Source organism: Papilio machaon, chromosome 29 (genome assembly GCF_912999745.1).
Source record: "Papilio machaon chromosome 29, ilPapMach1.1, whole genome shotgun sequence".
Lineage (NCBI taxonomy): Eukaryota > Metazoa > Arthropoda > Insecta > Lepidoptera > Papilionidae > Papilio > Papilio machaon.
The window spans coordinates 1,827,576-1,851,754 of NC_060014.1; the positions used below are offsets into that span (position 1 = coordinate 1,827,576).

Here is a 24,179-nt window from a genome sequence, read left to right on the forward strand (position 1 = left end):
AGGAGGCCTATGTCCAGCAGTGGGACATGTATAGGCAGGAAAGATCCACGTAAAGTAGAAGTGTTAGAACACTTCAGCGTCTCGTCTGGTGAGTGAGGTAGCCAGGGCCCACTTTATTAAATGCATGATTTTATTTTTAGACCGAGAAAAAATATATTTTGGAGCCATGAATATGCTGATTTAGGGAAAAATAATAAAAAAAATATTTTTTTTTTATTTTCATAGCTATTTTTATTAAAAACCATTTGTTGCAGAACTACAACACTATGCACTCACTAGACAATAACTACATATGAAAAATTTTAAAACAATTTTTGGTTGTGGTAAGACAAAGAGCTACTCCACACTTCTCACACCTGTTTTGCGTGTATCCCTTGCATCCAGGCATTTTGCATTCTTACTCTTTAAAAATTCATCGAAATGCAATATTTGTAAGCCTAATGCCATTAACGGGTGTAGACGTTTGCAACGGTTAAAATGTTTACCCTCAAGTATTCCATTTACAGACCCCGAAGCAATAATTTTACTCTCAATCATCATGTGAGATAATCCGCATTCATTGATGAAAGTACCAACAGCTTTAAAAAAAGCCATCATCAAATGAAACGAGCCAAGATGAATGAAAAGATTACTAAACTTTAAACCTTCTGTTGCTTGAATTTTATAAGCTATTTTAGCAATAGCTAAGTCATAGGTAACTTGTACATAAGTTTGACCACATTCTTTACCAACATTTTGTGCTTGTTCCAATGTGTAGGCTACTACTGATACATTTGTAGGTGATAAATTAATAGGAGTGAGATAAGATACTTTCTGTGTTGGACTATTGTCTTCTATAATTCTGCTATTGAATCCTGTCCACGATGGTGTGTTCGGCACGTGAAAAACATATGAAAGCAAATGCAACAGATCAATTGTTTGTATAGAGGAGAAATTTTCGGGTAAAGGTGATGTTTGATCGATTTGAACTGGCGTTAAGCGACCCAACATCTTTAATCGCTTGCTATAAGGAATAATATCCGGAGTAATTTCTGTCAAAGTTCTTCTTCTTTTTTGAGGCGGTCTTGTTGGTGAAACATTTTCGGAGTTTGCATTACCATCATCTTGGTTCAATCCACTGCAGGAATTACTATCAATGTTTTGGTAAATAATCCCCACAGTGTCATGTAATGTTTCTTTTCCATTCAACGTGTCAACGTATCTATCGAAATTATCGAACGCTACACCGGTGCATAGCGAAGGATTTAAAATAATATCTGGAGGACAAACTTGGGATTGACGTACCGATGAGATAGTTGCTTCTGTTTCTAATTCTTCTAGAGTGGTATAGTTACAGCAATGTCCAAATCTATTTAAAATATTTATTATTTTTTTGCTGCTTGTTAGACTTTTCATAGTCATACCAAGAGTGATATGTTTAGATGGTTTAACAGTACCATTACTTACACAAAAATGGCATCAGCAGCCAGAGAGGAACTCAATCTACTACAATTTATACTATCTCTGCGTCTTATATCTTTACTCCCCATCAATACTTTGAAGAATCGGTTTAATTTATCAGGAATGACACATTCACCAGTAATTAAGTCGTTTGTTTTAATTTTCGATGGTAATTTTGATTTTTCAATTTTTAAAATAGCATTTCGCAAGTTAATGCAACTTTATCAATTAAGTTGTCTTCTTCAAGTTTTGTAAAATCATTTTCTAGTAAGCTGCAATCTTTATGAATGATAATTTTTTTCTTTTGCTTCGATATAAATTTAATACTTTTCTTAAAATGTTTTTGTATTTTTTCTTCTAGATAATGATTAGTTATTAAACTAATATCTGACTGAGGCTCTAGTTTCTGCTCATATTCCAAATAATGATTGTACGTATCGCAGAGAGATGATAACAATACACAATTTTTTTTTTTTGCAAAACTTCTTCTATTGTTAATACAATATGATTAAAAATATATTTATGAATATTACGATTTTTATGCCAAGAAGTATGTGGAATGTCTGAAATTATTTTATTATAATCATTTAAATAATTTAATTCACATAAATGATGATAAAAAATTGTTTCATTTTCAGATTTAAGACGATGAATTTTCTGTAATAATTCTTCATTATTAAGTTTTTCCATCCACTCAATGATTTTATCATAAAGCTTTGCATCGTTTGAGGAATAAAGATTTTGTTGTTTACCCTTATTCTGTTTACGATCTTTATCACAAAAAAAGCAAACATTTTTGAGTTGTCGTTCTTTTCCAATATCTTCAATATTAGTGTCAGGAATTTCATTAAAAACGTGAGTTTCATTGATACTTAAATCACAAGTCGAGCTGGAAGCAACATCTTCTAATGTTGTCTGACTATCTAAATTTGAAGCAGCATTTTCTGATATCTCACAGTTAAAATCTAAATCAGGATGTCTTGATATGCTCTGGTTATTTGAACTAGGAGCAACATCTTCTGGTGTTATTTTACTGTTCAAATTCAGTTCAAAATCTCCTGATTTTGTCTGAATATTTAAACTTGAAGAAGCAACCTCACTGCAGGAGCTTTGAGTTACGTTTCTTGGAACAGTTTCACTAATATCTATCTACTGGAGTACTCGGTGACAAAGTGAGTGAAGTGGAGTTACTGGCATAATCTGTTTCTGATGATGAATCACGGTATTTTGCCATTAAAGCAGTAAAACTACTATAACATTGTCTATGATATCCATCTGTCTTATTTATTTGCGTCGGCAGCTCAATGTCACTGTACTTTAATTTATATTTCACACGTACACTTAAAACTTGCTGACATTTTTTTAGTTTACCACCCACGAAAAGTATTATTTTATCGTTATGTCCTTTACAGAAAACACATTTTATTTTATCACTGGCCATTGTAACCAAATTAAAAAATAAACATTAAAATCAAAACAAAAACAACAAACATGTGACATTAGACTGACGCCATCTTGAAAACTTGCCTGTCGCGCCACTGTCGTTGTCTATCTCTCTCGCACCTTCAGCTGTCTCTCTCGGACTAGCATTATACTGCAATACTTTTCATGACTTTTTCATTTTAATTCAAGACTTGACAATCGAATTAATGTCTGGCAAATTTATTTTAAGTTTTTCTTATCATTAAATAACATAATATTAAAATTACAGACATTATAAAATACTTTGAAATTTTTATAAAAAAAAAAAAATCGCGTATGGCACATCGTTAGCATTGTCAAAAATGTCTGGCAATAAAAAAAGTATGTCAGGTAGACTTATTTAAAAACAAAAAATTAAAAATTACGCCTTCTAAAATGTTTTTAAAATCCAGGATTATTATCTGGACAGGTAGGATGCGCAGTAATGAACGCAACCGCTACCGCCAGCCAGATAGCCCAGACTTTAACCGAAAGTGCAAGAAGGACAACATGTCACAAAATCAGCTGACCTAAAATTCTTTCTCGAAAACGTTGCTAGCTCCTATACTATTAGTAGCATATAAACCATCAACAAAATGATGACTGGTTGAATTTTATCATTCAGTAAGCTTAAAATAAGTTAAACTGGATAATAGTAGTTTGGTTTCATGTCATTAGACCTTACTGCTACCACGATAAGAACAATTAAATGATAAGTCTAGTCAGATATAAGGAATTTACTAACTTAATAACATATTACAGAATAAGGGTACTTACATTGTTTGAAGTGAGGTGTTCCTTTCCAAGTTGTTTATGAAAATGTTCCATCCCTATCTGCTATTCCTTCATTGCCTGCAACTATTGATGGGCAGATGATAAAAACTCAAAAGATATTAATTCAAGTTTTTATTCGAAACGGATAAAAACCCGTTTTTACCCATTTTTATCGGATATTTATCCAAAGAAGTGGATATTTATGTTTTTGCGAATCTAATAATTATTTTATTGTCATAATTTTATTGTCATGTCATAACAGCTCATATAAAGATAGTATAGTATATATGTTGGCGACGTAGTTACCAACGCGTGTTACAGTACGTTCACACGGAGACACGATTTGCCGAATCTTATTTTCATCGGATCTGGAAAAACCGAATGTTGTATTCACACAGCACATCTTGCTTGGCCGTATCCGACGGCCTCGTATCGGGATCTCGTGTGAACTCACCATCCGGCTTTTATTAGCAAGAGCGCGCACAGTTCCTCACGTTGATTTGGAAGCGATGGACGTGAACAGTCTTGCTATACTATACTGGTATTATCGCCGTCAGCGTCGTAGAAAAAGATTGTGGTTAAACCCAATAGTACAAAGAAGATCAACAGTTGGTGCCTTTACAACTCTAATGCAGCAGTTAAGAAATGATCCACAAATTTTTTTTAACTACTTTAGAATGACTATACCTACATTTGATAATCTTTTGAAAAAAGTGGAAAAAGATTTGAAAAAGCGTGATACAAATATGAGGAAAAGCATTAGACCAGAAGAAAAATTAGCGATATGTATAAGGTAAGATTGAAATACTGTATTTTATTATAATTAAATTATTTATTAAAAATATGATTAAGATATTATAGACAATCGCTTGGTAGGTACACAGTTTGAAGTTTCCCAACTACATATTATGAAAGTCTGGTAAATCAGAAGCATTCGATTGAATACTTTGAGACTCTGGTGATGCTTGGTACTGCGATGTAAAATAGCCTTGTGATTGTGCCACATTTGGTTGATAGTTGTATGTTGATGAGTGTGCAGGAGACCATTCATTTCGGTTCTTTATATTTTGCAATAAATTTAAGACGCCTGATTGAAATTCTAATGTTTGATTATCGTTTAGCGTTGCCAATGATGGAAGTAGACTTTTAAAGAAAAACAAATTACGGTCTTCTTTCATTTCTTCTTTCTTCTTGCATTCCATTTGATAATCTATAAACTCACTCATTTTCTTATCAAACACGTTTAAATTCTGCCTCGATGGTCTGCTTTTTTTTCTTTTCGAACCACCTACTAAATTTTCATTATTACTTTCTTGTTGACTTTCATCTGTAGCATCTTGATTATTTGCGACATCTTCACCGAATAAATTGTCCAGAGCCATCGCACTGTCATGGGTAACATCTGATGTAACTGTAGCGGCTGTACTATCGTCTGCTGGGTTTGGTGTAACAATAGTTGCACTATCATGTGTGTCAGCTGGCGACACAATTTTTTTTAAGAACAACATTTGACGATGATAAACGTAGGCTCTCGGACATGTCGCAGACATCATCATCATCATCATCAGCTCACTATACGTCCCCACTGAGGGGCTCGGAGCCTACCCCAAGTTAGGGGTGACTAGGCCATAGTCAACCACGCTGGCCAAGTGCGGGTTGGTTGACTTCACACATATCATTGAATTTCTTCTCAGATATGTGCAGGTTGCATCACGATGTTTTCCTTCACCGTAAGAACGTCGGATAAATGTACATATGTAAATCGAAAATCGAAAAACACATTGGTACATGGCGGGATTCGAACCCAAGACCTGCAGATTGCAAGTCAAGGTGCTTAACCCCTGAGCCACCGACGCTCTACGCATGTCGCAGACGATCCTGATTTTTTTGATTTCTTTTTCTCATTAATACTCCTCATCCAGCTGTCTCTAATATTAGTCCACTTCTTTACGATCGATTTAGCTGAAAAATATAATTAAATTTACTTGCAGATATATGGCTTCTGGGTGTTCATACAAGGATTTACATTACGCCTACCGAGTCGGAGTGTCTACGATCAGTAACATTATTAAGGAAGTAACGAATGCTATTTGGAACAATTTGCATGGGGAGTTTATGACATTACCCAACACAATATCTGACTGGGAATATATCGCCAATGGATTTAATACTAGAGCAAACTTTCCCCATTGCATTGGTGCAGTGGACGGTAAACATATTAGGATAAAAAAGCCAAACAACAGTGGTTCCATGTTTATGAATTACAAAGATTTCTTTTCCATCGTATTATTAGCAGTGGTTGATTCATATTATAAATTTACATACATCTGTGTGGGCTCGTATGGAAAAGAATGCGATTCGACAATATTCAAGGAGTGTACTTTTTGGAAAAAACTAATAGATGGTGATTTGCAATTACCGGCAGCATGTCCACTGACAAACGATTCCGATTTATCGATTCCGTTTGTAGTAATAGGCGATGAAGGTTTTGGCTTGCATCAACATTTGATGAGACCTTATACGGCGGAAACCATTTGGATAGAAACAAAAGAATATATAACTACAGATTAACCAGAGCTCGACGCTATGTTGAGTGCGCCTTTGGGATATTAGCTAACAAGTGGCAAATATTTCATCGTCCACTGGATGTTGATACCAGCACAGCAATATCGATTGTAAAGGCTTGCACTGTACTTCATAATTTTATAATAGATATGGAAGGTGTACAGTCGAACATAGAAACAACAAGCAATGTATCATCAGTGGTTAACGTGTTCACAGATGCAGCCAATGAACAAAATAGTACACGAGGTGGACGATGTGCTAATGTTATACGATCTGAATTCACAAATTATTTTATTTCTACAGCAGGAGCTGTGCCTTGGCAAGACGAATCAATCTAACGTTAATTTTGTAACACACTGCTAATGTACAAATACTTAACCTGTTTACTTTAAAAAATTACAAACTTACCATAATCCTGCCTGTTTTTCTCCTCCATTTCTTCAAAATCTTCATTCAAATTTATACATATTTCTCGCCAGCCAGCAGTTCTCAAGTTTTTATCCTTGTATATTTCGAGAGTTTTGTCCCATAAAACTGGCCGATTTTGGACAAGAGAAATTAAATTTTCAACGTTTATATTTTTCGTCGTCATAGCGAGCGGTCAGTCAAAGCGGGCGAAAAGAACAGGCGACTGGCAAGCGCACGTGCAGTGTGTCCCTCCCGCCCACCCCTCCTTCCCAGCTTGTGCGACGCATTCGGTTTCAAGATCCGACAAAAAACCGAATCTACCCCTGCGTGTATCGTATGAACGCATGTATTGAATGCCCTATACCACTGTATCGGATCTGCATTTTGCAGTATCGCCGGATCGGTTTGTAGTCGCAAAATCGGATGTCAACTTCAGCAAGATTCGGCTTTTTTGTCGTGTCTTGAAACCGAATGCATGTGTGAACTCCTTCATTGAAATACTTATGCCACTAAACCGAATCCTGCAAAAAACCGATTCGGTAGAGAAACACTCGACGCCGTGTGAACGATGCTTTACACGTGCCGTCCTTGAAATCACGTCGCAACACGTTTAACCCTTTTTAAGGCAGAGGTGATATATTTACCACCAACGCTATTTGAATGAAAATGATATTGAGCAGATATTGGACATACCCGATGATGGCTCAGAAGACGGATTTGAGTCTGATGAGGCAGAAGAGTTCAACGTGAAAACAATACAACGGTTACTTGAACCACCTGATGATTTAAGTGACCTTTTACAAAATTCTCCCACTCATTTGAATACTACCCCTAACAGTTGTTCCGAGTCAGGTACATCTACAATAGCACTATGTTCACAATTAAATAACTAGAAGCCAGAAGAGCCTTTGATGGTACAGTCGTCATCACCCTTAGAACAAGAATTGACTGATGAATCTGAATGTGAAGATGAGTCATGGGGGAAGGTTTTTTGGACATCCAGACCAGATCCCGATGAATTTGATAAGGTGACAATAAAACCTCGGTATTTATTGAATAGGACAGCACGTTCAGTAGCGCATTTCAAAAAGTTTTTTAGTGATTAAGTCTTCGATTTGATTGTTACTCAGACAAACTTGTATGCGGAGCAGCAAAATATAAAAATTGGCAGCCTGTTGACACACAGGAAATTAGTGCTTTTTTAGGCATTCTCATTATAATGGGTTATCATATTCTTCCAAACATCGATTTATATTGGTCATCGGATCCTGGATTTCGTGTGAATGAAATAGCTGAAGTTATGCCAGTAAAACGCTTCAAGAAAATTTTAGAGACTGCATTTGAACGATAATAATCAGCAACCAAGTAGAGAAGATGTAAGTTTTGATAAATTGTATAAAATTCGTCCTCTTATAGTCAGGGGAGTCATCGCGCGGTCGTTGCCGTGTGCGCACGTACAGGTGATCCGCGTGGTCAGTCCATCAATATGGATATCGTGAAGTGTAATAAATGTAACATAGTTATTTGTGAGCTATTGGCTTTTGTGCAAAATAAAGCTGATGTAATGGACGAAGACAGTATACTTCGTCTGTGTTCTACTGCGTTCACGACGGATGAAATCACACAGGCAAAAAAATTACTTTTCGAGTCTGTACAACTACTTCTCGAAAAGTAAATAGGAAAGGTGAAGGAAAAAATAAGCGAGACATGGAAGATATTCTATGTGTGATCAAAGAAACAGACCCTGACTTGGTACCTATTTTTGTGGCAAGGGACTTACAACGTCTTCCCCCGGTCTCATTTGATCATGTAGATGTCACGAGATTGTTAAGGGACATTATTAAACTGCAAGATAATGTGTTACTTATAAAAGGAAATTACGCTACGAAAGAAATGGTTTTTAATCAAATTGGTCGTCCGCATATTTCAACGGAAGAATTTCAAACCGAATCAACGGATATCATTAATACTTCTTGCATTGACAACTCAATAACTCAACGCCCGGGTGCTCATTCACTGTCATCTGATTCGCTCGCACGCAAGGGAGCATGTAATTGCGATCTCTCACTTTCGCGTCCAACTGAGCGGCTGACCGGAGAAACCGGCTCGGGAAATAAACGTTCTGCAGTGTCGCCTGCGCGTATAGCATCGCGCCTGGCGAGAATTGAGGTGAGTCAGCCTGGCAACAACTCATATGCCGATGCGGCTGCGCGCGCGCCTCTGGCTTCGGAGACAGCGGGTTCGAGTACGAGTGCAAGTAATGTGAAAATTTGCAAAAATGGTGATTGGGTCCTGGTGCAACGAAAGCGTAATAAGAACAGATTCACTGCGATGACGGGAAAAGCGGATAGTCATTACAATACATTTAAAGCGGCAAATACGAGAATACCATTTTATATATATAATGTTGATATGAAATGCCAGACGGAAGATATTTCTAATTATATTATGAGCAAGACCGGTGTTGATGTGCAATTGGAGAAAGTAAATATGAAATTTAAAAAAGATTACGGAGGCTACAAGTTTATGATCCCAAAAGATAAATTATCGATATTTATGGATGAATTGAATGAATTTATGGCTTTGTGGTGTATCTTACCGCAGGTATGTACAGTTTAATAACCATTGGAAAACTAGGGATGAACAGAAATTAATTACTCAAAATGGACAAAAATAACAATAAGACTCATAAAATTATGAGTTTCAACTGTAAGAGTCTAAAGAGATCTATGGATTGCATACGGATACTGAGTTAGCAGATGGATATAATAGCTCTCCAAGAAACCTGGCTGTTACCAACTGAAGTACATGAGTTGGGGTTGATAAACAAAGACTTTTCTTATTTTGGTAAATCGGCGATGGACATTAGCAGTGGGTTATTGCGCGGCCGTCCTTATGGTGGCGTAGGCCTTCTATGGAGAAATGATTCATTTCAATCGGTGTCTGTGATCCCCTGTGTTAGTGAGCGTATTGTCGCGATCAAAGTGTCTGTCGCGGACCAGTCTATGTTATTTTTTAATGTACCTATATATTGATAATTTATGTGAATTTGTTGAATGTCTAAGCGAAATATCTGCTATAGTTCAGAATGAAAATATTGAATCTATATATGTGTTAGGAGATTTTAATGCTCACCCTGGCAAATTATTTGGGAATGAGATGTTAAACTTTTGTGCGGAGCAGAATTGGCTATGTGCGGACATTGAGATACTAGGTATTGACTCTCAATCATATACTTATACTAGCGATGCGCATAGTACCTGTTCGTGGCTCGACCATTGTTTAACTACGATGGCCGCGTGGCGGACAGTAGTAAATGTAAAAATACATTACGATGTTTTCTGGTCAGATCATTTTCCATTGGAGGTCGAATGTAATCTTGAAAGGGTTAGACCCACAACTATTCCGCCTAATATTAGTAATGTAAATAAAATTATATGGGGTGAACGCACAGGAGATCTAATTGACATGTATTTTAAATATTGTAATGATAAGCATATATACAAGGAAGACCCACAAAAGGCATCGCCTATTCTAATTTACCACTCTATCGGCACCATTACTTTAATTTCTAATTATAACCTTCTTTACAATCATTTTACAATACTCTATAAAATCGTCTCTCATTAATTTATTTTCCAAAATTTTGCTTAAATTTTCAATTTTTATATTTTCGTTATATTTACTCTCAATTTCGTATCTTTCCCTTGTAAATATCGGACAGTCTGTTACCAAATGCAAGATCTCCTTGTTTGTCATATCATCACAGGCACACGACGGGTTCTCCTTGCACTTGAAGCGGTACAAGTATTCCGAGAACCCGCCATGCCCAGTCAACACCTGGACAGTCAGGTAATCCATTTGTATACTTTTAATTATACCATGAGCGCTGGACACGTTGGGAAATAAGACTTTAGTTACGCGAGCTGTTTCGCCTTCCTGATATCTCTGGTTCCATTCGTCAACCGGTTCCTGTCGGATCTGTCGTTTGACGAATGAAACCGGACATTTTGCATAATCGGGTCTACGTTTAACTTTTAACGCAGCCTTCTTTGCCAACGTGTCCGCCCTCTCGTTGCCGGTCGTCCCTATATGTGCACGTACCCAATAGAATTTTAAATCTCCACCTTCTTTTCTCATCTCTTTCAGATTCTCCCTTGTCTCTTCGGCGAGTGGGTGGCCTGAATTGGGGTTCGCAATGGTCTGAAGAGCCGATCGGGAATCAGAAAAGATTCCGTGGATTCGCGCAGGTGCTTTCCTCGCCCAATTACTCGCCTCTTTTATCGCCAGGAGCTCCGCCTGGAAGACGGTGCAGAAATTTTCTAACTTTAGTTTTTTGAACCCGGTTTCCACCGCACCGTTCCATATCGACAGTGCGGCTTCAACCTTCCCCCTATCTTGCTCCCATCCGTAAAAATTTTAATTTCTATTTCTGCTGGTATTTCTGCACCGTCTTCCAGACAGACGAAATCTAACTCCGGCCTGTCAGCTGGGTGCGCTAGGGATGTACAGGGCGATCTCCCCTCCACCTCCCTATCTCCTGCTACTTGTGTGGAATGACCTTTCTTATTTTCATATAAGGAGGCTGCTTCCTGGATCCTAAGGTCCAAGGGAAGCACCCCCGCAAGAAGCAGTGCTGAGTGAAGGGAGACAGTCCTGTACCCCTTGATAATTTTTTGCACGAATCCCCTCTGTACCGTGCTCAGCCTCTGCCGGACTGACTTCTTTCTTGCCGCCGGTGACCATGCACTAGCTGCGTACATGATCACCGGCTCCACGACCGCCGTATAGATCCTCCTCACCACCTCCGGGTTCAGCCCCCATTGGAGCTTCGCGGCACTCTGCAGCCGAACGTACAAACTTTGCGCCTTGCGGCACACATTGTCAACGTGCGCGCCAAACGTCAGCCTGTCGTCGACTGTGAGGCCGAGGATTTTAATTTCTCAAGAGAGACCGATGTCCACCCCGCCCATGCGCAGGCCTGGGGTGTCGTACTTAAGCTTCCTCGTTATAAGCATGGCCTGCGTTTTTTGCGGCGCGAAGTTTAGTTTATTTCCGACCCCCCACTCATGCACACGGGCGAGGGTAACCGCCGCTCTCTGTTCAACGTCGTAGGCGCTGTCCCCTGAGAAGATGAGGACGACGTCGTCGGCGAATGCATGACAATAATTTCCCTCTTTTTCCAGGTCTTTGAGGAGCGGGTTAAGGAGCACGTTCCAGAGGGTCGGACCCCTAATTGACCCCTGGACACAGCCTTTGTTCGTAGTTCTTGTGTACTCCGCTCCAGCGTACCTGACGCGAACCTTCCTGTCACTAAGGTAACTGTCTATGATTCGCCTCAGGTACACCGGGCACTTAGTTTCCACCAGACCACACTTTATGGCCGGCCACCACGCATTATTGAAGGCGCCCTCTATGTCAAGCGACACAAGCACCATGAGCTTCCTATTAGAAAGCCCATCGTGAATGTGTCGCATCATGTCATAGAGGGCGTCTTCGGTACTGCGCTGTGGCATGAACCCATATTGTCTGGGGCTTATCTGAGGCAGAATATGCCAATGAATTCTTGCGACTAACATTTTTTCTAATATTTTCCCCAGGATTGGCAACAACCCGATGGGCCGGAGAGACTTTGGGTGGGTATAATCTGCCTTCCCCGGCTTCCGCAGAATGACTACAACGGCTTCCTTCCATATCGCTGGAAAATGGGCGAGCTCAAGGCACTTGTTTGCTAGCGCCAGGTAAATTCCCGGGTTCAGTACTATCGCCGCTCGGCAAATATCGGCGTTGAGGCCGTCGATACCAGGGGCCTTCTTCGGATTTAAGGACGACGCGGACCACTTGAGTTCGCCTTCTGTAAACGCTCGATAGCATGGATCAGCATACGACCCAGTGTTCACTTGCTCTGCTTTTTTGCGTATATTCATGTATTCCGCGCCATCCTCAGCTACCAAATCCTCAAGCTAAAATTGCTCTGCAAGAACCCTGGCCGACTCCACACCATTCAAGGCCTGCCCATCTTTTACGATGGGCAGGTCCTCCTGCCTCCTTGCCGTGCGGTTCAAGACCCTATAAATGCAGTCCCAAATTGACTCTCCATCTTGGCGGTCACAGAAGGCTTTCCAGCTTGCTGTTTGGGCTGCTCTTACCTCTAGCTCATATTCTTTTTTCTTTTGCAGGTATTGTTCGACGACCCAACTTCTACGTATCGAGGCTGCGCAGGAGATCCTGCGCTTCATCGCCAACACCTCCTTCTTTTTCAAGTTCCTCTGTCCACCAAGGCAATATCATTTTCTTCCTCTTCGGTAATTTTTTAAAAGTATCCCCGCAAATTTCCTCTATACATTTTGTATAATTTTGTATTAATGCATCCAAATCATTTTTATTATCTATCTTACTAATTTCCCTTTCGTTTATATTTTCTCCCTCCCACTTTTCAATAAGCTTTTCCCTAAATTCAGTCCAATTTGCTTTTTTAGTTGTATAGATTCTAGTAGTTCGCTCTATATCAATTCCTTGAGATTTTTCTAAATTGAGTACAAACGATATTGCCTTGTGATCAGAGTTTATCGTATTACTCTCCACGCGCCACGATTCAACCCGTCCTAGAAGAGTCGTCGAGCAAGTTGTTACGTCAACGCAGCTAGTATACCTTCTGTTTCCGCGAAGAACGTCAAATGTGGGTTCGGATCCCCTGTTTAGTTGATGGAGCTCCAGCTGGTCAAACAATGCCGCCACCTCTTCACCCCTTTTGTTTGTCTCGCGACTCCCCCACCAGCTATTCCAAGCATTGACACCCCCCCCAATATCACGCTCTTCGTATCTAGTCCGCCACTATACTGTTTCACCTCCCCTATCCGGCCGGTGTATGGTTCCTGCACCATGGCGAAAGTTAGTTTCCTTGCAGCTGCCTCTGTTATTAGCTCTGCCATTGCAGTTTGGCTGCGTTGCAAGTTGATCTGAAGAGCGCGATATTGGTGGGCTCTGCCAGCCGTCCCACCCGGAGTGCCCGGTGCGCCTTTAGCAATACGATATTGAGGATCTCGCTATCGAGTCCCATCGCATGCGCACCGGGCACTCCTGGCTGAACGCATTATGGTCTACCTTATCCGATTTAGCCTGTTTGCAATTACAGCACGAGGGCATTGAACCAGCACGCCAATCCGCACACTCACTTTTCTGGTGTGGTCCCCCACAATGGGAGCATTTCTCAATCGTCTCCTTACACAATCGCTTCGGGTGTCCGTAAGCTAGGCAAAGTGAACATTGCGTAAGGGGGGACTGATCTTCTGCCCTTATCCTTTGCAAGTCTATTTGCACTTTGCCTTCTTCTGTTATCCTTTTCCAAATGCGGTTGGCGTGCGGGTTCCTTGCTCTCTTCTTATACAAAAATTCAACTCTGTCTATATCTTTTTCCTCTATGTCCTTGAATATATTTTTGTTTTGGTTTTTCAATGCCGTAATTACATCCTCGTCGCTGTTATATGTAAAGACATCCCGCAGAATGACCAAGGGGTCCTTGTTTTGTATATCTTGTACATTCAAGTGATTTTCCGCATTTTTCAACCTTTCCTTAAGTATATTTCTTTCTTTTTCCGTCCTACACCCCACAATCACCTTCCTGTCTTTAGCTTTTCTAATTCTTTCCACTGATTCCGGATTCTCCTTCCTTTGCCTTTACTACTGTCCTTATTCTGTTTAAAATTTCTTCCCCCGTTTCCGTTTCACTTTTCGCGGTTACCACTACCGAATGTAATGCGGTCTGTTCCGTCTGTCTTTTTCCCTGCTTCACAACGCTCGCATAGCTATATCGTTGTTGTTCATGGACTTCGTGATATTTCTCCAATGTTGAATTTAGTTCCTTTATCTGGGCGCTACTTTCCTTTAACAGAATTGCATGTTCTTCTATTTTACTAATCATATTTGTTTCATTACTCCGTCCTTCTCTGGTTCTTTCCTTTCTTTCTCCTTTTCCTTATCTTCCTCACTTTCTTATTCTTCTTACTGTCCAGTTCTCTAATTATAAAATAGCCTATCTATCGCGTTCATAACTTCCTGTTTAATCTCGTTTTTAATATTCCTTGACTGTCCTAAATTAATTTTAGCTTTAGTTACGCAAGCTCTTGCTTCCGTCAGCCTGTCCTTATATCTCGGTGGGCTTTGTTCTACATCTGCTAATACTTTCCGTACGACCTTTTGAAACTCTTTACTGGTAGTCGCTTTCCTATTTACTTCCTCTGCCTCCTGTGTCTTAACCGGAGAACAGGTTGGCTTTCCTGTTTGGTCGGCCTTCCCTGTCTCCCATTTTTTGGAGGTGACGGGTCCCTTTGGGATGTCACCGACTTCTCCCTGTCAGTAGCCGCCTGGTCTGTTTTCTTATCTGGCGTACGGAATCCGAACACTCTGATAATTTGTCAGGGGCTCGGGTCAATCTTATATTTAATAATAAACCCTGTCGTAATTAATTAATTAATTTACAGGTCTATTCGCCTACTCAATCTACTCCTGATTCACAATCTATATATAGTAAGTCAAAAACTTGTAACTGTCGGAGGAATACAGGTTGGAATGCGGGGTGAGGCAGGGGGATTTAACCTCACCGGCGCTTTTCAACCTGTATATTAATGAGCTGATCGAGGCACTCAGTAGCACACGTGTCGGCTGCTCGATTGATGGTCACTGTGTGAACAGCATCAGTTACGCTGACGACATGGTGCTATTGAGCCCATCGATCGCTGCTCTCCGGTGGTTGTTGTCCATCTGTGAGAGGTACGCTGAATCTCACGGGCTCCGATATAATGTTAAAAAAGTGAACAGCTCGTCTTTAAGGCAGCAAAGAAAAAACCTAATTATGTGCCACCTGTAACGCTCGGAGGTGTTCAATTGAAGAGGGTTACGGAGTTTAAATACCTTGGCCATATTGTAACTGAGCACCTTAAAGACGATGCAGATATTGAAAGGGAACGGAGAGCGTTGGCTGTCCGCTGCAATATGCTGGCCCGCAGGTTCTACCGTTGTACCGCACAGGTTAAGGTAACCTTGTTCAAGGCGTTTTGCCAGTCCTTATATACCTGTGCCCTGTGGGTTGGATATACGCGGCGGGCATACAATGCTCTCCGAGTGCAATATAATAATGCTTTCAGGATGTTGTTAGGGCTCCCGCGGTACTGTAGCGCATCAGGTATGTTTGCGGATGCACACGTGGATGACTACTACTTGTTACTTGCTTCTCCAGTTGGACGGATGGAGTAACATAAATAATGAAGGAGTAATTCATTTTATAATTTCAAAGCCAGAATCTTTCTTTATCGAGAGTTTAAATACTCAGCAGAATCGGCACACGAGTGATTACCTACGGTATGAAATACTAAAAGTTATAAGAGCATACGGCGAAGAAAAAATTGTTGTTATTATTGGTGACAATGCTAAAAATATTCAAAAGGCTTTGCAATTAGTCAAAGAAGTGATACCACACATCGTACTTTTAAACTGTGCAGCACACAGTATAAATTTATTGATTCACGACATTTTAAAATGTGAAGGATTTAATAGTTTTATCAAAATATGTATAGATGTAATCAAATGTATAAAAAGATCACAGGTGCTAGCATCAAGATTGCAGCAAATTATCAAAGAAAAGATATCGGGAGAAAAACTAAAGCTACCATGTTGAACAAGATGGGTAAGTTACTACATCTTTAAAAAGTCTCAAAACTTCAAAAGCGGCTCTCTTGGTGTTAGCCATAGAAGAGAATACGGTCATGTCAAAAGATATTAAAGCAGCTCTACTAAATGACAACTTTTGGAACTACGAAGACCAATGCATATCTGTTCTTGAATCTATAACAGAACCTATTTTTAAGCTAGAATCCAACAAATTAATGACATTCAAGGATATGAAATCTAAAATAAGTTACATATTACCTAATATAACTATTCTTGAAAATGAAGCCAAAAACCAAATTCTTTCAGTGGAGAAAAGAATAAAAGACTGCGTGAAGCCATTGCATTTAGCCGCCTATATGCTGGATACAAAGACTCAAGGAAATTAGTTAAATCAAGACGACGAACTAGAAGCAATGGATTTTATTAACGAAATAGCATGTTTTTTGAATCTAGAAGTAATGGCAGAGTTGGCTGCGTATAAGGCAAAGGAAGGATTTTGGCGAAAACCTTTTATCTGGAAGAGCGTCAACGAAGTAAGCCCCTTAACTTGGTGGAAAGGAATATGTTCTTCAACAAATTTAAGTAAAGTTGCAATACGCATACTTTCAGCACCATGTACTTCGGCCGCGACAGAACGATCTTTCAATACACAAGCACACATACAGAATAAAAAAAGAAATCGCTTGACTACAGAAAACGCTGCAAGTGCTGATAGCGACGACGAAGACGAAGACATTTATATATATTCCCCATGTCCAGTACACACTGATACCGATGAAGAATCGCTGGAATTTAGAGCACCAACAAATGATATCCAGTTTGTGAATTGCACTCCTGGTAATGATGAACAAACATCTGATAGTGACAGTAGCTAATTTAAGAATTAGCTACTGTAACTATTAGATGTTTGTTAACGTATGAAATTGCCGGTCTGCAGTAAAGTATCTATATTTATCTGGTATATTACGTTAATATAATGCTGTGAAGTAAAAGTACAGTTTTTTGTATGTCTTAGTGTTAGTGGCTTATTGTTCTTTTAATATTTTATCTAAGTAGGTAGTTATTATGTAAATTAAGTACTTTTATTTTAACTATTTATTTATATTTTTGAGGCCTATGTTTTGAACTTTTTCGATTACATTTTGGATTTGAAATTTTAGTTACTTTTTTTTTCTGCTGTATTGGTTGTACCTGAACAAAAACTATAGACTATTGGCTGTTTGGATTTTTTGACAATGCCTCTCACCATAAATACAAGTGTGGTGTGGGAGTCTTAGTAATAAAAAACGTAACTTCCACAGCACTTTTTAATCACACAATTTTAATAATAAAAGTTACAAAATATACAAAAATGATTAGTTCGTTTTGGGACAGTGTTTACGCGGCGCGGGCGCACGGTTGACAGGCGTGCGGTCAGCTTAGACATTAGATTGCGATTGCCGGCACGCCGCGGCGGCCGGTGAGCTGCGTCGATAGCAAACATGTAAAATTCAAATACAGCAAACCCAACAGGTTTAGGAATATAATCCATACCGCGGCTTTGCTTCCGTGATATTATTTTCGCTGGTATTCGGAGTGGTTCCCCACACAAGTACATGGTCTGCAAATATTAATTCTCGTTTACTACCATTGTCAACAAAGCCTGTAATACAGTCATGTGCCCTGTCATAATGCAAATTAGTTCCTATTGACATTTCATCAAACAATATGGAACAAAATTTTTGTTTGTTTGGCATTTTCGACACTTTGTTTTCTAGGTGTTTGAAAATATTTTCATTGATGCCAGGCAATAAATCAATTATTTGCAGCAAATTCTGCAATGTTCTTCGACTTGGCATTACACATATTTGACTAAGCAAGCGGTAGGCTTTAGGAGATGGCTTATTTAGAGATAATGGTAAAATTTTTTCATCAATGGTAAATTCTGAAATCCTCTGAACAGGTGTAATCCGACATGGAGGTGTCCTCCCCCATGTCGTAAGTCGCTTTGTTTTTGTCGCTCATAGCGTTTGTACTCTTCATGTGTAAAGTTCTACAACACTAAAAGACGCACTTAAACACTAAAAACTAAACTAATTTGGTCTCTGTCCACACTAAAAACTATACCGGTCGATTTGTCTCACTGAGACGCATCTCCCGGTATATTGCACAACGAAATCGAAGCACTTTTTGTACTTTGTTGAAAAAGTGCCACGCCCAAAACGACCGTTACAACACTAAACACTAAAAACGTAACTAATTTGGTCTATATCCACACTAAAAACTATACCGGTCGATTTGTCTCACTGAGACGCATCTCCCGGTATATTGCACGACGAAATCGAAGCACTTTTTGAACTTTGTCGAAAAAGTGCCACGCCCAAAACGACCGTTACAACACTAAACACTAAAAAACTTAACTAATTTGGTCTCTGCCCACTATGTATTATATACCACTAGCGGTCTCGCCGAAGCGCATCTCCCGATGTATAACACAAGTATATCACCTCACTTTTTACCACATTTAACGATTTTTAAACGCGGAGCGACACGGAAGCGATGCACACGGTACGGCAACCGGCGCGCGACTTGAAGACCAAACCTAACTACGACAAGTGTCCCGTTTCATACGTCAAGCGGCAACTCCGATTGGAATCGCTTGAGGTATGGAACGGGCGCTACATGGACGTGGAAACTGCCTTGACAACCAAGATCGTCTTCCCGGACGTCGTGCCCGCGTTCCCTGTGCTCAGAAAAATAGACCCGGATCACGTACTTACCCAAGTTTATAAGGAAATAACAAAAAAAGATGATTTTGTGGCCAGCAAAGGATGGCTAGAACGTTTTAAAAGTCGTCATGGCATACGTTTAATGACTATTACAGGAGATAAACTTTCTAACGATGCCACCTGCATAGAGCCCTTTAAATTAAGATTTTTGCAAAAGGTGAACGATTTAAATCTTGACCCGTCACAGGTGTACAATGCAGACGAATCAGGGCTTTTTTGGCGTGTGATGCCTAACAAAACTTTCGTTTCTTGTAACGAAAAAGACGTACCTGGACGAAAAGTGAGTAAAGAGCGTGTAACCATACTACCATGTGCTAATGCTGCAGGTACACACGCGCTTAAGATGGTGGTCATTGGGAAATCTAATAAACCAAGGGCATTCAAAAACATTGATTTACCTGTACACTATTACGGACAAAAAAGTGCATGGATGACAAAAGACCTTTTCAAAAAGTGGTTTGATGAATGCTTCGTACCTGAAGTTAGAAAATGGTTAAAAGATCATAATTTTCCTCAAAAAGCGTTGTTGCTTCTTGATAACGCTCCCGGTCATCCGTCTGAAGAAGAACTGACAACTGAGAATAAATGCATCACTGCGATGTTTCTTCCGCCAAATTGCACTGCACTGATTCAACCAATGGACATCATCATTCAGTTTGTTAAGCAAGACTATAAAAAGAACCTACTTTTGAGAGCCGTATCAAAAGACCAACCAATAGAAAAAACTTTAAAAGAATTTAATATGAAAGACTTGGTTTTTGCTCTTAGTCAGTCGTGAAGTGCGTTACCGTCATCAACTATTAAATCGTCTTGGAAAAAGTTCTGGTCAGATATAATCACCACTCCCAGCAACGATCCACAAATCAGTGTAACTTCGGAAATTATAGAACAAGTCGCTACTGAAACACAGATAAGTCCGGAAGATTTGGAAGTCTGGTGCCGTGGAATGGATAAAGAAGAAAATATTTGTCTTGAAATGTCTGACGAAGATATTACAAAAGAGGTTTCTAATAATACAACAAACGATCAGGAAGATAACGACGACGTGATTGCAACTGCTCCACAAGTCACAGATCAAGACGCAGTTAACGCTTTTGAGCTAGGTTTACAATGGGCTGAAGAGAATGGTACATCCTACAACGAGCTTTTACTTTTGAGAAGACTGAGGGACAAAGCTCTGATCACGCGTTATAACAACCTTAAACAAAAAAAAATTGATGAATATTTCAAAGCTTCATAATTTGATATAGTATTCACTACATGATTTTGATTAATAATTCTTGATTATTTTGGTAGATATGTACAGTAGCGCTCAAAAGTATTTTGACAACATAATTTTTTTTTATATTTTTTATAAAATAAAAGCCCATCGGAAAATGTCTTGAGTATAATGTAGAGTAGTGTAACTGCGACTATTTAAGCATATCAAATTACAACTTGTTTGTTTACACGCCGCGCCGCCGAACGTATTTGACTTACCGTGAGTTCAAAAGTATTTTGACATGCATTTGACTTGACAAACTCTCGCAGATTACTTGTTCCTTAGTTTTTATTTTTACGTAAATTTACTTTTTGTGGTTACTTCAATATGCCTAAGTGCAAGGAATATTCTAGTGATTTCAAAAAAGCCGTTATAAATGCATTAAAACAAGGATTGAAACAAACAGAAGTTGCTCGTTTGTTTAAAGTGTCTCGACAATTAGTTAGCTTATGGAATAAAGTTTATAACAAACGAAAAACCGTCGAAAGTAAGCCTCGAACAGGCCGTCCAAGAAAAACTTCTTTTTACATCGATCATATTATAAAAAAGTTATCAGCAAATGATATACGGATGTCCGCTGTAATGATAAAAAATGAATTAAAAGAAAAATATAACGTAGATATTCATGTTTCTACTGTCAAACGACGCTTAAAGGTCCTACGGTTACATGGCCGAAGACCGGCTAAAAAACCTTTAATATCGAAAAAAAATAGGAAGTCTCGTCTTGAGTTCGCGAAACGGCATATATCGTGGTCAAGTTTAGAGTGGTCTAAAGTTTTATGGAGTGACGAAAGTAAATTTAATTTAATGTCATCTGATGGTATCAAGTACATTCGGCGTCCAGTAAACAAAAAATATGATTATCGGTATCAAATACCCACAGTTAAACATGGAGGTGGTAGTGTGATGGTTTGGGGATGTTTTTCACGGTCTGGAGTTGGACCATTAGTTCGAATAGAAGGAAAAATGGATCGGTTCATGTATGCAAAAATATTAAAGTCTCAGATGTTACCATATGCTAAACATCACATGTCAGCTAAGTGGTATTTTCAACAAGACAATGATCCCAAACACAGATCAAAACATATTAGTGACTTATTAAATCGTGAAAAAGTTAAAGTTCTTAAATGGCCAAGTCAAAGTCCCGACTTGAATCCTCATCCGACATTGAAAATCTCTGAGAAGAATTAAAACGTAGAGTTAAAACCCAAAATTATTCGAATAAAAACGTTTTGTTTGAAACTCTAAAAAATGAGTGGGATAAAAATTCCAATAAGTCGATTACAAAAATTAATCGACTCAATGCCGGAGCGATGCAAGGCTGTCATAAAGGCCAAGGGATATGCTACTAAATACTAATATATTTTTTACTGTAAATTATAATTAGGCATTAAATTAATGTTTTTTCAAAAATGTCAAAATACTTTTGAGCCACCATTTTCCTAATATTTAAAAAATTAAACTTTTTTTTATTACGAATAAGGACCACTTTGACACCATTTTGTAGTTTATTCAAAAAGTGTTAAAAAAAATAAATAAATGATTATTGTGTTTCATATTTACTTTTAATTAAACTATTAAATGTATTTGTCAAAATACTTTTGAGCGCTACTGTATGTGCATTTATGCTTAATTTTATAATAAAACGTAAGCTCTCAATTGTTATTAAATTTACTAAATTCGACTTACATAAATTAAGTCTGATTTGTACTTCAAAGTACATACATATGTACGTATAATATATAGATTCTTGTCATTAGATATGTAATTTGTCGGATTACAAGGTACTCTTTCGTAAAAAAATCCGGACTATAGGGGTCTTTAACAAACAACAGGAAGAGATAAGGAAGTAATAGGAACGATAAGGTCACACGCATCATAAGAATTAGTATTCTGTTCGCGGGATAACATTGATAGTCCTTTGTCAATGGATCACCCACATCTTAAGTTAAGCTAGTATACGAGTGAGTCGCGAACGAACTGCCACAGCGAACGCATCGCGTTGCGCGGCTCCGTTGAATAAAAATTCAAAGTTGTAGAAAAAAGTGTTAAAATAGTGTATAATTATATATCACCGGATTCGTCTTGGTGCCACGGACAAGACAGTGCAAAATTTTGCAATCCAGCAACCCAGTGAGGAGTGACAGTGAAAAAACTAAAAACCGTTAAGGATAAAAATTTCGAAACTAATTATCTCAACAATAAGATCGACGACATATGTGTTTTAATACATCATTTTGTTCGGCGAGAGGAGCTCCTCCTTGTGGTGCATAAATTGGATTTTTCCCGGTTAAAAAGAAAATTTTATAAACAGTTTAAACTTCGATCACATATCATTCAAAAACTAGTGAGTGGAGAGTGCTGCGACATATACCCACGATTTCAACTCAGTCCAGGTAATCTAAAAACAATAGTAAAAGTGTAGTTTACAGCAAATAAATACAAATAAACAGCAAAAAACAAAAATTTCATCTCACGACACGACAGCGACATCTATCGACGGAGAGCTGAAACATACATACCAAGGACAAGACATAAGAACAGCAACACACGTGAGAAGAATGAATATAATTTTAACTTATACTTTTTATTACAATTATCTTTATTTTCTCTTATTCCAGTTGTAAATTAGTATAACAATAGAATCTAACTATTAGTGATCAACAAAACTGTAAAACATTAAAAATAGTTAAAAAAAAAATTAAAAGTCTGTTACATTGTTAAAGTATTAAAACTGTAAAATTAATAAGTACCAACGTCCAGATCTAAAGTTAGAAACATAACATTAACCACTTAATTAATTAGTCTAGAATAAAATAAGCAAAGAAATCTTAAAAATATTATATCAATTTTAGTACTGTTGTGTGTTGCTGGCATAATAAATTCTAAATTTAACGTCTATACGTTAAATTGTAAACTAAAAATAGCGACCTCTAGTGTCAAGAAGTCGAAACAGCGGACTCCGAGGTTGAAACATAAGGGTCGTCACCCACTACAGTGAATAGTAATAGATTAGCAATTATTTTAGAAATTATTTTACTTACCAAATAAGTCACAATAATATAATTTTAATCATATAAATAGATATAGAAACTGTATCATTATAATTAGTAAATTAATTTAGAAATTAGTTTAGAAAGTAACGTAATTAATAACAATTATCATTTAATTTAAATTTATATAATTAGTAGGTAACAATAACTTTAGAAACTAATATAAAATAAAACAAACAAAAACTATAAAATTAAAATTTCATAAACATTAAATGTAACACTGTAGTGTGTCACTCACCTAAGTGTTTCCAGAAATTTAACGAGATAAGATAACTGGAATTTTTAAATAAACTTCCACGGATATTAGGATACCACCCATTAGTGATAATTATATATAATCTTAATAAAATTAGAAAATAGCAACATTTACTTAGTTAAGATATTTCTCTTTTAAAAATTGCTACTTGTAAATTAAAAACTTGTGTAAACTTAGAATTAAATCTTGAAATAGTAGTAACTTAGAGTAACAGATAAGATAGACATTAAAATTTTCATCACCCTAGTGAATTACTCACCGAACTTATTTAAAGTTATCTTTGTATTTTCGTAAGCTGTGTTTCTATTTTTAGAATTTAAACATGTCTAATTCTGACAGTGAAGACGAATATTATAAATTGGAGTGCACAGTATCACCAAGTACACACAAACCGTCGGTAAAACCACTACCAATAGATGAAATACTCACAAGGAATAGTCAAAAATCAGGGGAGGCTAGGGACATACACCGCAAAGCTATGATATATCTAAGTAATGCTAAAAATATTAAAAAAGATATCAAAATGG

The 24,179-nt window shown here is 38.1% G+C and overlaps 3 protein-coding genes across 3 annotated transcripts; 1 reads left to right on the plus strand and 2 right to left on the minus strand.

Moving 5' to 3' along the window:
* Positions 1-4,533: 4,533 nt before the first annotated feature.
* On the minus strand, positions 4,534-7,209 carry LOC106711559. Its single transcript, XM_045685257.1, has 3 exons — positions 6,649-7,209; positions 5,541-5,637; positions 4,534-5,214 (listed from the first exon to the last, which is right to left on the minus strand). Exons 1-3 carry the CDS (start codon positions 6,830-6,832, stop codon positions 4,575-4,577), a joined length of 921 nt encoding a protein of 306 aa, XP_045541213.1. The 5' UTR covers positions 6,833-7,209; the 3' UTR covers positions 4,534-4,574.
* A 1,402-nt stretch (positions 7,210-8,611) lies between these two features.
* Positions 8,612-12,575, minus strand: LOC123722714. Its single transcript, XM_045685199.1, has 4 exons — positions 11,603-12,575; positions 11,007-11,566; positions 10,335-10,947; positions 8,612-8,940 (listed from the first exon to the last, which is right to left on the minus strand). Exons 1-4 carry the CDS (start codon positions 12,573-12,575, stop codon positions 8,612-8,614), a joined length of 2,475 nt encoding a protein of 824 aa, XP_045541155.1.
* Positions 12,576-18,852: 6,277 nt separating this feature from the next.
* Positions 18,853-20,322, plus strand: LOC106712866 (jerky protein homolog-like). Its single transcript, XM_045685200.1, has 2 exons — positions 18,853-19,849; positions 19,970-20,322. Exons 1-2 carry the CDS (start codon positions 18,853-18,855, stop codon positions 20,320-20,322), a joined length of 1,350 nt encoding a protein of 449 aa, XP_045541156.1.
* The last annotated feature ends 3,857 nt before the right edge of the window (positions 20,323-24,179 follow it).

Excerpts from the sequence above, each read along its gene's own strand:
- LOC106712866 (XM_045685200.1), top strand. The coding sequence starts at position 18,853 with ATGCACACGGTACGGCAACCGGCGCGCGACTTGAAGACCAAACCTAAC. Across the intron at positions 19,850-19,969 it reads AGACTTGGTTTTTGCTCTTA|AACAAGTCGCTACTGAAACA; the intron begins GTCAGTCGTGAA and ends CGGAAATTATAG.
- LOC123722714 (XM_045685199.1), bottom strand. The coding sequence starts at position 12,575 with ATGAATATACGCAAAAAAGCAGAGCAAGTGAACACTGGGTCGTATGCT. Across the intron at positions 10,948-11,006 it reads CGCACTGTCGATATGGAACG|GCGGAGCTCCTGGCGATAAA; the intron begins GTGCGGTGGAAA and ends ACCGTCTTCCAG. Across the intron at positions 8,941-10,334 it reads GGAAAGATACGAAATTGAGA|GACCCAATCACCATTTTTGC; the intron begins GTAAATATAACG and ends TCGTTGCACCAG.
- LOC106711559 (XM_045685257.1), bottom strand. The coding sequence starts at position 6,832 with ATGACGACGAAAAATATAAACGTTGAAAATTTAATTTCTCTTGTCCAA. Across the intron at positions 5,638-6,648 it reads GAAAAACAGGCAGGATTATG|CTAAATCGATCGTAAAGAAG; the intron begins GTAAGTTTGTAA and ends TATATTTTTCAG. Across the intron at positions 5,215-5,540 it reads AAATCAGGATCGTCTGCGAC|ATGTCCGAGAGCCTACGTTT; the intron begins ATGCGTAGAGCG and ends GATGTCTGCGAC.